The sequence below is a fragment of the Brachyhypopomus gauderio genome, chromosome 11, assembly GCF_052324685.1.
Source record: "Brachyhypopomus gauderio isolate BG-103 chromosome 11, BGAUD_0.2, whole genome shotgun sequence".
Classification (NCBI taxonomy): domain Eukaryota; kingdom Metazoa; phylum Chordata; class Actinopteri; order Gymnotiformes; family Hypopomidae; genus Brachyhypopomus; species Brachyhypopomus gauderio.
The window spans coordinates 5,738,442-5,753,710 of record NC_135221.1 but is presented as its reverse complement, the minus strand read 5'-3'; the positions used below and the strand labels follow the sequence as shown (position 1 = coordinate 5,753,710).

The 15,269-nt window shown below is 46.3% G+C and overlaps 1 protein-coding gene across 1 annotated transcript in view; it reads right to left on the bottom strand.

Annotated features, from left to right (window-relative positions):
* Positions 1-13,755, bottom strand: part of sorbs2b (sorbin and SH3 domain containing 2b) — a 35,480-nt gene extending 21,725 nt beyond the window's left edge. The window contains exons 1-5 of the mRNA XM_077022907.1: positions 13,526-13,755; positions 5,813-5,866; positions 4,362-4,457; positions 2,566-2,589; positions 2,290-2,414 (exon numbers count right to left, since the gene is read on the bottom strand). Coding sequence (XP_076879022.1) covers positions 2,290-2,414; positions 2,566-2,589; positions 4,362-4,457; positions 5,813-5,866; positions 13,526-13,571 — 345 coding nt within the window. The 5' untranslated portion in view covers positions 13,572-13,755. The remainder of the gene's footprint in view (positions 1-2,289; positions 2,415-2,565; positions 2,590-4,361; positions 4,458-5,812; positions 5,867-13,525) is intronic.
* Positions 13,756-15,269: the final 1,514 nt, after the last annotated feature.

Sequence of the window (15,269 nt, the reverse complement as noted above, 5' to 3'; positions counted from 1 at the left end):
AACGGCCGTCGGGGTGAAGCGCAGGGTGGCTGGTGTCTGTGGATTAAGCTCTTGAATGCAGTCTAGAAGAGGGCAGAAGAGGATGAATGGATCAGGAGAGAAAGAGCGGTGGATGGAGGGAGGGTGTAGAGAAATCAAAGAGAATGAGAAACAAAGAGGAAAAAAAAAAGGGCCAAAGGGAAAGTGTGGGAAACGGACATAAAGTGTCGGCGGCGAGCAGACGAGAAAGACGAGACAAATCTGAGAGAGGTTTGAAAAGCAGAGACATTTGGGGTAATTAGAATGGGAGTGATCGAGAGAACAAACAGAAAGAAAGAGAAAATGCAACAGTTGTTTCGGACAACTAAGGAGATTAACACAGGAGGGGATGGGAGTCTAGGGGCAGGAAACAGGGGTGAAACTGGTAAAACTGCACTGGTATGAAAACCAGTATGTGAAAACATCCATAAACAAACACAAAGGAAACTCCAAGGCAGAATTGTTGGTGTCCCAGTGTTAGTCACGATGGTGTTTAGCTCCATATTGTCAGTGTCAGCGCTCAGCCGTGTGAAGGTGGGTGGTGGGTGTGTGTGAGGTTGGGTGGTGGGTGTGTGTGAGGTTGGGTGATGGGGTGGTCAGAGCCGTCCCTCCGGGTCAAGTCCACACGCCATCAGCCCCTCCAGCACAGCTGTGGAGGCCCCGTTCCGGGTGCAGGAGGAGCTGCGATCAGCCCTGACTGTAGCTCCAGTCCGGGAGAGGCAGGTCCAGGTTAAAGGACCTGGGTCTGGATGCCAGAGGCCCTATAGTTGAGGGACCACTAGGACCTTGTAGGGGGGCCAGAGACAGACCTGGACAGGGTTTCTTCTGAAACCAGTGGAGCCTCCAGCAGGATGACAGAGAGGATAGTGTAAGGTGGGCCTCAGTGGCCCAAACTGGGAGAGAGCGATGGAGATGATGCGTTTGATGGAGATGAAGCACGCAGAATCTCAGAAGAAAGTTGTACTTTATTGTTGTACTGATAATCAGGACTGAGAAGTGTAGATGTATATTTTTTATAAATTTATTTATTATCCAAAATACTGCATTCTACTATTAATCACATAAATTCACTTGCAAAACGTTCAATGGGAACCTTGAATTTCACTCACACAAAACAATTACTCCAATGCATGTAGATGCAATTGCTCTGACTGCATTGTACATTTGCAACACAGCAAGTCCAGATTAGCATTTCGGCATGGCACATTATAACGATGATGGGTGTTACAATAAGGGAGGCGTGATTGTGAATATAAATACCACTTGCTGAGCTGCAGGGGGCAGTGGAGGGTGAGAGAATGTTCTGGAATCTTGTGTGTGTGTGTGTGTGTGTGTGTGTGTGTGTGTGTGTGTGTGTGTGTGTGTGTGTGTGTGTGTGTGTAGGGGGATCCTGTCCTTTTTGGTCCAACAGGAGGCCCATGAGGTAGTGCTTGCATGTTTCTGGCCTCTGTACGAGATGGACTCATGCACAGGGAGACTGAAGCTGTGTGTTGCTCCAGCCAAAGATGGAGATAGTAGGCTGGGCTTTAAGGGCCACGGAGGAACCCCAGGCCCTTCTGATGAAGCCAGCACGCGGGCGGAGCTACCGAGGAATCTGCTAAGGCTGCAAGGATGCTGGGAGTCTGGGACTCTGGGGGGAGCGTACACACCAGTTCCCTGCCTGCGTGGCTGTGAGCACCGCTCAGAACATGCAGACGCAGCATCGCCAGAGAGTGGGCACCGTGCACGGAGAACCGGGCTATGGGTGGAACGTGGGAGTGAACTGGAGAGGCGATGTGCTCCTGGATAGCAGTCAGCAAGGTGGTGTGGGGGAAGAGACAAGATCTGTCTGGGAAGAGACAAGATCTGTCTGGGAAGAGACAAGATCTGTCTGGCCGTGAGCACACATGCAATCAAGTGAGAAAAACCAAGCAAAAGCAGTAACAACCCAATACCACACTGCTCCACATCTGTAAAAAATGTCGAGAAAACACTTTCGACTGCCCAATGATCCAATGACCAGTAATAATATTAATAATTTCTCCAAACTGGAGAAGCCATGGTCCAAAATGGCCATTAATAGCACTGCAAATGTAACTCCTGTAGACAAGACAATCAAGGACACGTCTCTGCTTGTTAGCACTGACTAACACAGCACCGTGAAACCGGTGATGCCTGTCCACAGCGTTTCCCAGAGCACTTCCCGTGGAAGGAGAAACTTCCTGAGCGTGAGAGGCGGAGCCAGAGCGAGGGGGGATGGGAGGAGGCGTGTTTAACGGCGGCTGGACCAACCAGGGTGGGCGACTTCTTATCTTGCAGGTTAGGCCGGACACTCCTGAACCCTTTGGCTGCCAAAGAGGATGTGGCTGAGTCTCCGTTTCTCAGGGGGTCCCCAGCACTGTAGGTCCGCCACAAATCTAGAACGTTCCACACACAAGGTACATCAGCACCTTGGGAGAGTTGGTTCAAACATGATACAATTACAGAAGTCTTCGTCCTCTTAGAAATTACAATTCTCTTGTTATCTAACAGAATATCATTAAAAGCATCCTAAAGTATCAGGGTTACCTGTATCTGTTGAGGATTCAGTGCCTGAAAAAGGTAGAAAAAGGCATCAGTTAGGCAGGGCAATAGTTGGAGACCAGGTGGTGTATCACACACAAACAGATGGTTTGGTGATGGCTGTATCCTGCTGGAGATCTGGGGCTTTATTCCAACAAGAAGCCTTCAGAGATTAAAAACAACTCTGCAGCTGCATGGACTGCTTACAGTGTATAGCACTCATCAGACTTGATACAGGCAGTGTGTGTGTGTGTGTGTGTGTGTGTGTGTGTGTGTGTGTGTGTGTGTGTGTGTGTGTGTGTGCGTGTGTGTGCGTGTGTGTACGCACACTGTGTAGTACATCAGATATTGTCACTGGCTGTGTGCCAGACCACTTCCCATGAGTTCTCAGATATAGCACATATAGAGGACCTGTGGCTGGAAATGGAGGGAGAGTTTAAAGAGAGACGTTTAAGTTCCAGATCATATCTTGTCATATGAGAAAAACAAAACAAAACGTCCATGGTGACTGCAAATGTCCAAATAGACAAACCTATATAACAAAACATCCTGTACCTGCCATCCTGTACCTGTACCTCTATCATCCATCCATCCATCCATCTATCTATCTATCTATCTATCTATCTATCTATCTATCTATCTATCTATCTATCTATCTATCTATCTATCTATCTATCTATCTAGTGTTCAACAGTAGGGTGTCAGCATGTTTGTTTTTAACTGTTAAATGTCTAAAAGCTTCAGCCTTCCCCCCGTGATAATCAGGGTCTAATGAATAATGTCTAATACCTGAAATGGCTGTTAGCTCACCTAACCTGCGCTGTTCCCCTCTGCTGTGTGTCAGCAGAGGGACCGAACAATACGCCTTACGTGCGTGTGAGGTCATAGTCCAGAAAGCCATTCAAACAAAAAGGGTCACCCTCAGGAAACAGGGCCGAGGGGAGGGACAGGCACAAAAGCAAAGGGCGTGCACAATGGTTGCCATGGAGAAGCAAAACCATGGCAACAATCCAGCTACTGTGAAAAGGCTGTCCTCTTTTAAGTAACAGAGAGAAGCAGTCTCAGCTTCTGAAACCCAAACATGCCACCCTGGGAGCTCTTTAGGGACAGATGGAGAGAGAGAGAGAGAGAGAGAGAGAGAGAGAGAGAGAGAGAGAGAGAGAGAGAGAGAGAGGTTAATAAGGAGAGAGGAAGACAGAACAAGTGAGAGATAGAGAGATATGCTGGAGACAGCCCTGAGTGGTACTAATCCGTTGAAGAGGAATTCCTGCCTGTGATGACTGGTTATACACTGGGGCTCTGTTTGCCAGAGACCATCAATTTCTAAACAAACAACAATGGCGTTCACATGTACGGGACGCAGTGTCCTGAGTCCACAGGACAGTTAAACAAGCACATCAACAGCCTCTGATGTCCTTGTAAGTGGCCACACGTAGGCAGACTTGAGATCAGCAGCTATTTACTTCTACATCTGTTGTGGCTGGAGAAGAGAGGGACTTCTCCCTCATTACCAGAACTTCAGCCCTTAAAACCAATGAAGTCCAGCCTCAAAAATAATAGTTCATATCTCAAATAGCTCAAAGCATAGGTTCTTTGTAGAAAGAACCTATTTGTATTCTTTGTTTTGTATTCTTTGAGGACATGTTCCATGTCAGTACGTGTTAAAGCAGTTTAGTGTTAGATCAAAGCAGCAGGTGTGATCAGGTGGCAGGTGTGTGATCAGGTGTGTGATCGGGTGTGTGATCAGGTGTGTGACCAGGTGTATGATCAGGGGGTGGATCAGGTGGAGGTGGGAGGAGTACCTGTGGGTTGGTACAAGTTTGGGGAGCTCTGAACCCTCTTGATAGGGCTCAGAGTGAGGGAGAGCATGCTGAGCTTGGAACGTGGTCCTCCACTGTCTGCGAGAAGCACGGCGCACACACACACACACACACACGAGCCACACACACACAGGGTGGGGGGGGGGGGGGGGGGGGGGGTTTGACACCAAAGCACATGCATCCACAAACACGGCCACACAAAAGCAAGGCAGTTGCAAAAATCTGAATTGCTGCAAGCAATGTTAAGATAGCGACTGTGCCCATTACTGTATGCAGCACCAACAAAATCATTCATGCATGCAAAGCATCTGTTGGCATAGGAGACATTTTTAAATGTCATATCCTGAAGGCATTAGATGTTCATGAATGAACAGATCTATCCATTGGGTCTTGGGTGTTTCCAAGTTTAATAAACGTCTGTTTCCCGGTGGCTGCAGACTTACAATGGATGAGGTCATTAGATGTCAGTGGTGGTTCATGCATATCATAAGGCTCAATTAGCCATTTTTCCATGAACCTATAACATCCATAAGTATCACAATGCTTCAAGCAAAATATTATGCATGTGACATAATGGGAATTAACTTGGGAAAATGGGAAAATGCCTTTTAATTGTGATATGATGGGGGAATGTTTCGGCCCTTCCTCAGGGATCTAACGTCCCACGCTGCAGCACATTACGCTGGAGTGAAGACAGTGTGTTTTGCAGATCTGGGCGGTGCTGACAGGCAGGCAGCTCCTGACAGGCTGTCCCACCCGACTCACGGGCCCGGCCCGGCCCCTCAGTAAGGGCTGGGCGCTGAGACTCTGGCACGGTCAGCCGTTGAAAAAAGCTGAGGGTTGTGGGGTTTTTTTTCCATTCTTTTTTAGCACATAGAGCGCAAGGACAGGAACTCCCTCGGCAGTTCCCAGAAACCCTGAGCTGAATGCACAATCACACGCTGAGAGGCACGAAAACAAATCCCTGAGAGACCGTGGAGAAGCTGGAAGAGCAGAGAACTCAGACGAGAAGAGCCGCTTTTTCTCGGCCGTACCGAGGGGTCCGGCGCAGTGCGCTGAGGGTTAAACGCTGCTCCATGAGCAGCATGGCCCCATTAGGACTCCCCTTTATCCAGAAAAAAACTTTAATCAGCAAGACATTAGTAGAAGCACCTGAGCCAGTGATGCAAAGTTACCTACAGTCTGGCGAAGTGAATATTCCAGTCGTACTTTTTTATTAAAGTCACATATTTAGCATTCAGTTCCCACGATAAAAGAAACTGGACTAAGTTTTGAAATAAAACCCGCTGACGGAAGAGAGGACCCTTTGCCATCTGGAAAAACAAAAATAAGGTCAGCATCATTTTCAAAAATCCTGCCGTTGCTTTTGTTGACGTAGAGACACCAGACGGAATAGTTCACTGGCTCAGGCTACGAGGAAGCCGTCCACATACCTGTATTCATGTTGAAGAACTCTTCTTCTACTGACGTCTTGAAGTCACACAGTCCTGCAAAAGCAAAGAATCGCATCCATTAGCACGCTTCCAGATGCAAACAAATGAAGTTAATAAACACGTGAGCCATGTGTTTCTTTCTTCACGGGTGGTGAGTGTTGGTAGCGTGATATTGAGTCCCATGACGGGCTAGCGCAGGACAGCAAGACTTCATCCCTGTGACTGCTCAACCCTCTGGGCAGCAAGTGAAAGGTGATACAAGCCCAGCATTTCTGAGCTGAAACATGCAGCTCAGTTTCAAAATGTATACACAAACATTCACAGACACACCTACACACACACACACACACACACGCACACACACACACACGCACACACACACACACACACACACACACACACACACACACACACACACACACACACACACACACACACACACACACAGTCTGGAAATCAGCCATTACCTGTTTAGGTGTATTACGGCTTAACAACTAAATGCTTTAGAAATAATACAACTCTGCCACACCCCCTGGAGCCCAGCGAGTCGAACAGCGCCGACGCCACTTCAGTTTGACCTACATCGTTCACTTTTCAGTGATAGATTAACAGGTCTTGTGATGACCTTCCTAAAATACCCAGTTTATTTTGGTGTGAGCCGTATGTTTTTGTGCGAGGTGAATCATCTGTGAGGGGAAGACATTTCATTACGTTACCGCGTTACCTAAGACTCCAGCGCACGTGGCTTCTGCTGCAGGGGTCACGCGGCTGCGCTGGGGGCCACAAGGCACGTGAACCGCCGAGCACACGTTCGGCTGGACACGTGCCTAGTTTGTCGTCACAGGTCAGCACGTAGCTTACCGCACGTGAGGAACCCAGCCTATCAACCCAGAGATGAGCTACATCAGCACGCCAACTGGTAGTTGGACTGCGCTCTACAACACGGGGTATGAAAGCACCAGAAAGTATGAAACAGAAAGTATGAAACTTCTGATTCTGTTGACTTTTAAGTAAAGTAAAGAAAAAACAAATCATCATATAATATTTTGAGCCTCGATAAAATATCGAGTTAAATCAGTTTTCGTCCTGCTGTGACAGAAAGATCCCTGAGGGTCAACCCCAAAATAATTCTTCAGCCAGTGCGGCCCATAAATCCAGGGCAAAAAACACAGGGGAGCCATTGGCCTGTCACCCCGGCGGACCTGGGTAAATCACACGTTGTAATGGCCTGTCAGCATTAAATGAAGAAGAGATTACGGAGTTGGATTTCAAGAGGGCAGACTAGTGGCGACACAACAGCTGGGCCGCCTGACACGGACGCAGGAGAAGGGCTGAAGATCTCGCCCGCGGCTCCTTTTAACCTCACGGCATCTTGGGAGAAACCATGTGCGGCGACGGCGGGGGGGAAATATGCGTGGCTCGTAGAGCCAAAAACAGCGTTACATAAGTTACGTGTTTTGATTTGCTACATGAAAACAATGCAGCTCAGTGACAGGGCTTGGAAGAGAAGCCCGCAGCCCGGCCAGAACTGAGGGACGGGCTATAAGGGTCCAAGGTAACAAACCCACGTAAGTAGCGCCTCATAAACAACGTTGTTCCTTATTGATAGTTACTCATGTTTGGTCTGATTTATGAGGCAACAGTGTGTTGGAAAAACAGAGGACACAAACCCCACCTCCCCCCTGTGACCTAATACACACACACACACACACACACACACACACACACACACACACACACACACAGATCGGGGTCCTCTTGGCAAGGGCAGAAGTGTGAAAGTCATGCCTCACACCTCCTTGACAACCGCCTAAGTGTTGATACAGGGACTAAATACCTCTAGATGCCACCGGGTGACGCCACTGTTATGGTCCTCACACTGAGAACACCCCCCCCCAGAGCTCCAGTCTGCACCAAGTAGAGAATAAAACTGTATCCTGTCCAGCCACAAAGCTTGAGATTCAATCACATACTGACAGATAAAGGCTATCTTGGGTTATATTATTACTTTACACGCATATTAGCGGTCGTACGCTCTTTGGTAAGACAGACATACGTAAATAAAAATACATTCAAATCCAAAAACCGCCGTGTGTCAGGTGTGACGCGGTGTGTCAGGTGTGACGTGCTGGCAGGCCTACACGCATGTGCCCCTGTCCAATTTCACCTGATGTAATGTTTGAATATGAAAATACATGAGAGTTGTTGGACTTTACTCCTCTCTCGCCACTAATGGGAATCATATGCGATTTTTCCATAAAGCTAAGATGGTTTTCTTTGACTGAGATAAACACATCCAAATTGGAAGTACTGAAAGAACGTAGATACTAGCAAACTACAATCAGCAAAACAATATACAGAGCTAATCAACACTGCGTCGTCACAGCCCAAAAAGAAATACCTGAATTCTTTCACATCCTACATTCAACAGACCGTCTGATACATACCAAATGCCTTATCAGCAAAATATACTCAAAATATAGCCACACCCTCCAACAGGCTTACCTTAACAGATGTTGAAATGGGTTCTGTGACCAGGGCTGTTCTCAGGGTGAGGAGACAGAGGTAATGATTACAGTGGGAGAACTTTGCCTATCAGCCATGTATATATAAGAGTAATATGTAATATGCAAAACCGGGCTTTTGCCCCCCACCCCCCGCAAAAGAAAATACTCACACACAAACCAAAACAACCCCAGTAGTTCAGAACCCTTGCAGTGTTGTTTAGAATTAGCCAAAATAGGAAGAATCTCTTGCTTTTCATCTGGGATTTCCAACTGAGCTATTTATACTAGCATGTAGCAAGAACACAAGCCCAAGCTTCGAAACTCCGCCGTTTAACCGTTCTGGTGCCACGGTTACGCAAAGCACAAAACTGTGAACTTTTGTTGCTTGTGGTCATGTAATAGATGGAAATGGGATTACAATTCTTTCATTTATTATATATGTACCAAAAAAACACTGCTGTTTCCGAAACTGAGCGGAAGTCTGACAATAAAAGTGAATGTTGGATATACTGACATTGGAGGATTAAGTGAAGTAAAATATAGGCCATAAATATAAACTTACTATTGGCATAAAAGTAAATAAAATGATTTACCTTTGATGGAAAGACATTTCTGTGCAGTTCTGCATTACTTCAACAGACATTAAGTTCATCAATATGTTATTTTAACACAAGCCCTTCAGCTCATCAATATGTCCTCAGATGTGGGACACAAGCTCTACAGGTCCAAATAAGACTCTGGACATTTCTGGTTGGGGACTGGCAGTCTGTATACCTGCTGGGGTTAAGTGACTGTGGCAGTCTGTATCCCTGCAGGGGTTAAGTGACTGTGGCAGTCTGTATCCCTGCAGGAGTTAAGTGACTGTGGCAGTCTGTATCCCTGCTGGGCTTAAGTGACTGTGGCAGTCTGTATCCCTGCTGGGGTTAAGTGAATGTGGCAGTCTGTATACTCCCTGCTGGGGTTAAGTGACTGTGGCAGTCTGTATACTCCCTGCTGGGGTTAAGTGACTGTGGCAGTGTGTATCCCTGCTAGGGTTAAGTGACTGTGGCAGTGTGTATCCCCGCTGGGGTTAAGTGACTGTGGCAGTCTGTATCCCTGCTGGGGTTAAGTGACTGTGGCAGTGTGTATCCCTGCTGGGGTTAAGTGACTGTGGCAGTCTATGTACTCCCTGCTGGGGTTAAGTGACTGTGGCAGTCTGTGTACTCCCTGCTGGGGTTAAGTGACTGTGGCAGTCTGTGTACTCCCTGCTGGGGTTAAGTGACTGTGGCAGTCTGTGTACTCCCTGCTGGGGTTAAGTGACTGTGGTAGTCTGTATCCCTGCTTGGGTTAAGTGACTGTGGCAGTCTATGTACTCCCTGCTGGGGTTAAGTGACTGTGGCAGTCTGTGTACTCCCTGCTGGGGTTAAGTGACTGTGGCAGTCTGTATCCCTGCTTGGGTTAAGTGACTGTGGCAGTCTATGTACTCCCTGCTGGGGTTAAGTGACTGTGGCAGTCTGTGTACTCCCTGCTGGGGTTAAGTGACTGTGGCAGTCTGTATCCCTGCTTGGGTTAAGTGACTGTGGCAGTCTGTATCCCTGCTGGGGTTAAGTGACTGTGGCAGTCTGTGTACTCCCTGCTGGGGTTAAGTGACTGTGGCAGTCTGTGTACTCCCTGCTGGGGTTAAGTGACTGTGGCAGTCTGTATCCCTGCTGGGGTTAAGTGACTGTGCAAAGTGCATGCCTCTTGACCCAGCCGCCTAAGATGGGGACCGAATTAAAACCCTCCCTACGTGGGTCAGCGGACTTCATGCAAAACAACGGGCGTCACTGGTGCCCACCGGGTAGAGCAAGAAGGCGAGGGGGCGAGGGGGGGAGGGGGGGGGGGGGGGGGGGGGGGTTGTGGCGTTCGGCGGGAACCAGGCGTCTGTGGGAGGAGAGCCTGTGGCAGCTTGCCAAACCCCAGCTGCGGGAGCTGCAGGCCAGCTGGTAGAGCTGGCAGGTGCCGGGTGGGGTGGGGGCGTCAGACAGGGCAACACCTCGCAGACAGCCACTTAACACACAGCAGCAAGGCAGGAGCCACAGAACCACCCTCAACACCGCACTCCGCCTGGCACGGATGGCCACTCGCCACTTAAGGGCTTCCAAGAAGATTCTGGCTTGGCTCTGATAGTATTATTTATTTCTGTATGGAATTCGAAGCACGATGAGACAGGGAGATAAGTGTGGAGCATGGTGAAAGCTGATTGCTGGGCTCAGAGATAAGATTTCTTTTAGAGAACTTTATAAATAGTGTTGGAATCTGAGGCAGGCTGCTGAGAACCTGTAAAATCATACTTTTTTGGCTATTGGAGCCAATGCAGGGCATACATCCTGATGCCCGAATGTCGTCGTCCTAAGCAGGCTCCGCCCAGTTTTTTTAGCTCATGGTAGGAACAAAACACTAAAGTGCCTCAAAAGTCGCTGTGCTTGCACTGATAATGCAACATCAAAGAATTTTTTTAGGGCAATTAGCCAGCAGATTCAATAATTTATCTTCCAGGAAGATGTTGCTATGAGCCAAAACACAAGAAATCCAAAAAAAACATACAAGTCCCAAATTTTTGTAAGATTTGTGAGAGTCACTGCTGCAGTACTTATCAAACAAATATCAAAAACACTGTGTTGATGTGTCAGTCATCAGAGGTGAATATCCAGGACGTCTTCAAAATGAATATTCAGAGCTAACACACAGAGCTAACACACCAGACCTCCTAAGGTCAAAGGTCACAGTCATATTGGATTTTTTAGCACCAATGAAAAACCTGCAGTCCAGTTGTGTGAAAGTTAACAATGCAGCAGACAGACCAGTTGGAATGTCAGTCCATGTTACCAAATATTGAGAACCATGACAACAAAGACAGACAGGTCAGCATAACCCCCCCCCCCCCAGGTCACCTCTGAGAGTAGAGCACAGGTTCTTATAGCAGAGAAGAATATGAATGCTGATGCAAAAGGTATGAACTGCAGAACAATCCTAATATACACATTAACAGGCCACAGGTGCGGTGGACCGGAGCTAGCTCTTTCTCCTCTATGCAGTCTGGCAAATACTTAAACGCACTGACATTTGCAGCCTCAGCTAAGCACGCTGACAGTACAGCAATCCCCTGGGTGATGTAATGTAACTGTTAATTAGGTATTTAACCCTTTGATGGGTTAAATACAAAAAAAGCATATTTAGCACATCTAAAAGTTCTAAAATCTTTTATATAAACTATGGTTCTTTTATTATGTGATTTTCACAGTTTTTTCTATGAAAATATAAAGATAAATAAGATTATTAATATTAACAAATCATTATTGTTAATAATCATTATTAATATTTATAAATATATATTTTAAATGGTTAGTTAACAAAATCTTAACAACTTTATTGTTCTTGCTGTTGTTGTTGTTATATTTTATTCCACTAACACACATTGACGAATACGATTGCTAAGAGAAGACCTCCCACATGGGAATACCACTCCAGGAATGTTTAGTACCTTACTATATGTCTCAACAGAGGTAAAAATAACTCCAAATGACATGATCATAATTGTAATCTGATACCTAAACATTGGACATCTTCAACAACATTTAAGATGTTTAGCTTCTTACTCCAAATTACCGATACCATACTTTTTATATATTCCACATGATTTTGCACAGTCCGCAATCGTGTCACATAAAACATCGTAAACTTTTCCGTCGGCATTCAGACACTCCTAGGAATGAGTAAGAGGTGGGCCCCATTTCAGGAAACAGTCATTAGGCACTCTTTATTATGCAAAGTTAAAAATACCTCAGCCATAGAATCCTTCCTTTTGTCACAGAAAGAGTAGTTGGACAAGAGTCTGTCAGACTGCATCCAGTAAGAGATCTTTATGGGGCCTACAAGCTTCCTTCTTGCGAATTAACGATGCCTGACTTCGTCAAGGGTGCAGGAATGAATGGAACTCAACACGTTTCCAGAACGACTGTGGGCACTCACGTACGTTTGGAAGCAAACACTCAATGGTGAATTATCAAAAGGCAAACATTCATCTAAAAATCAAATGATACCGCCTGAAAGTCTCTTTTTGTATCGTTCAACCTTGAGTTCTGTTTTACGTTTTTGACCTCTTCTTTTTAGTGAGCTCTGGAGCACTTTGAATCATTACTTGGGTCTGGCCAGACTTGGAGATCATAATAAAGTTAATAACGTCACATTAATAGAGTGCGTTTTGATTGTACAGTGTATTTTTTGTCAAATATGAACACTTTTCAATACACATCGAAGTGTTAGGTGTAATCACACTGCATTAAACTATTTTTAAGACTAATAAACTACTGCCAGCTAGTGACATTAACTAGTTACCGATGTTCCTGGCATGGAACTCACGCCCCGAGCTGTGTGATCATGTCCTACTTCTGAATTTTATTTTTGGTTTTTATGCATTTGGCAAAATTGCAAATCAGTTGATTAGTGAGATTCCACAGACAATACTGAGGGTAAAAACCGACAGAGCTTTTCAAGACAACAAAATCGTTTAAGCAGTCTTGATTAAACAAAAAATTTTACAACCGTTTTACCAAGGACAAATGCTGCTACTAATCATTGCGTGGCTTTGTGTAGTCGCCGAGAGACAGACGCCGAGCTAGGCCATTCCCTAACAGCTTTGGGCTTTAAGGACCCCATATCTTCATTAACCACATATTGTTTTTAAATGCTCATTAAGTTCTTTCTGCCCCAGTGGCACCTATTGCTAATCTGTACAATGATTAATGCCTGCAGACATTAAGGCTATATGACTCTTCTATTGCTAATCTGTACAATGATTAATGCCTGCAGACATTAAGGCTATATGACTCTTCTAGCAAGACTAACAATAATATTATGGATGCTGATCTTGTGAAAGCCATTGCGTTCATTCTTCTTTTTCCGGAACGTACCATTACACCACTTTTGCGGAATATAGCATTTAAAAAAAACTATTTTGGATGAACAGTTTGATCATGTTTCATTTTCCTACCTTTACTATAAACAGTGTTGCTGCAGAGATAATATTAGATGTTTTCCAATATTATAAAGCTTTGACTTCTCTTTCTTAAAAATATCCCTGGAAATGGGCGGCACAAGTTCCTGATAAGACACTCACCCTGTTAACCCATAAGCACTACTCTCCAGCATCCCAGCATGCCACACTGAGAGGTAAAAATGTCCTTACCAGGCATTAAGATTGGGAGCAGCAATGCGTCGGACTTGACAGGCATGCAGCTGCGCTTCCTTTCTTCCTCCTCCTCCTCTTCCTCCCAGCCCAGGCGGACTCAGTGGCTTTCGGGGTCAGCGCGGCAGGCTGCCGCCCGTTTCTGGGGGGGCAGAGGAGGGTAGAAAGTGAGAGGCGACTCCCTGCTCCGGAGCCCGGGCCCTGCGGTTTGAGCTATTTTCAGAAGCAGACATGCACGTCTACAGGCTGGAAAGTTACTCCACGCCTTGGGGGGCGGGGGATGGGGGCGGGGGTGACAACATATACAGTGTGCAGGAGCTGTGAGGAGGACAAACATCTGAGCTCTGCTGGGGCGGGGGGGTGTGGCGGCATGCCCCCCCCCCGGCTGCGTATGACCAGGTCGCACTAATGCGGGGCGGCACGATGTTCTCACAGATCAGTCATGACATCTTGACGGCTTGAAGAGCAACACATGCCCCACGGCCATACATGTGTATCTTTTCTTGCAAGCATTCTCTCTTGGACTCACTTGCATATTCAGATACAAGCACACACACACACACACAAACACACGTGCACAAAAATGTCTAAGATATGAAAAAAGATTTTGATGCGAGCCATGTGCCGCCGTTGGGGGTTCAGAGGAAGCTGGATGGTTCAGGTCACGCTGCAGCGACACTAATCCAAATGAGCTTGTGGGTAAAGGGCAGAGTCAGTCCCTCACCCCATACCGCTGGCACAACAGCCCGCAGGAAATTAGCTCTGCAGAGCACACAGCATGGATCTCACATCAGTGTTTCTCCTCCTCTGTAATAGTTACATTATCTCTGAATGTTGCCAGAAAACCATTGAACACATTTGCCTATCTACTGTGAAAAATCACGCCTAATCCATAGAAATAATTCTATAACACATAATAATCCAAATATATAAATCTATAACACATAACAATCCATAGATATAATTCTATAACATAATAATTAGTGCTGTCAACTCCAGGTGCCGCGATTAAAAGTACTCACCAGGATTTTGCTCAAGCTTGCTAGATTTTCTAATTAGCAATCCAGGTAAAATTAGTGAAATCAACACAATCCAGGAAGCCTAAGCAAAATCCTGGTGAGGACTTTTAATCGCAGCACCTGGAATTGACAGCACTAATAATAATCCATCAAAAATGGCACGGAGCCATCTGACGCTTTCAACGCTTACCCTTGCGTTTTGTGATAATGCTTTGATTTATGACATGGAAAGACAGAAGACAGCTATGCACACATGAGCTCGGGCACCTGGTAACCTGACCCGGTGTGGAACGGCCTCGTGGGCCACGGGAGAGACCATCATGCAGGAGGCGTCAGCACAAACCTGAGCCAAAGAAAGCCACCCAGCAAAGCTAACATCACTCATATCCTCATGCCTGGGATGGCTGCAGCGTTAGGCCAGGCAAACCCTTCATCTGATATCCAGAGGCTCTGATTGGCTCAGGACCTGCAGCACAACATGCACTTCTTTCCAAATATGGTGATGCCCACATTCAGTTCAGTTCAATGCAATATATATAGACATATAGACATTTGCTCAAACCAGGTTTGGGCCCAGGGCTTGAGACACGGGACATAGTGGCAAGAAAAAACTCTCTCAAGAAGAAGGCTTGTGGGACCAGACTCTAAAGGAATCACCAATGCATTCTATATACATAGAATACATATATACATTCTATATACGATACATATACATATACGATACA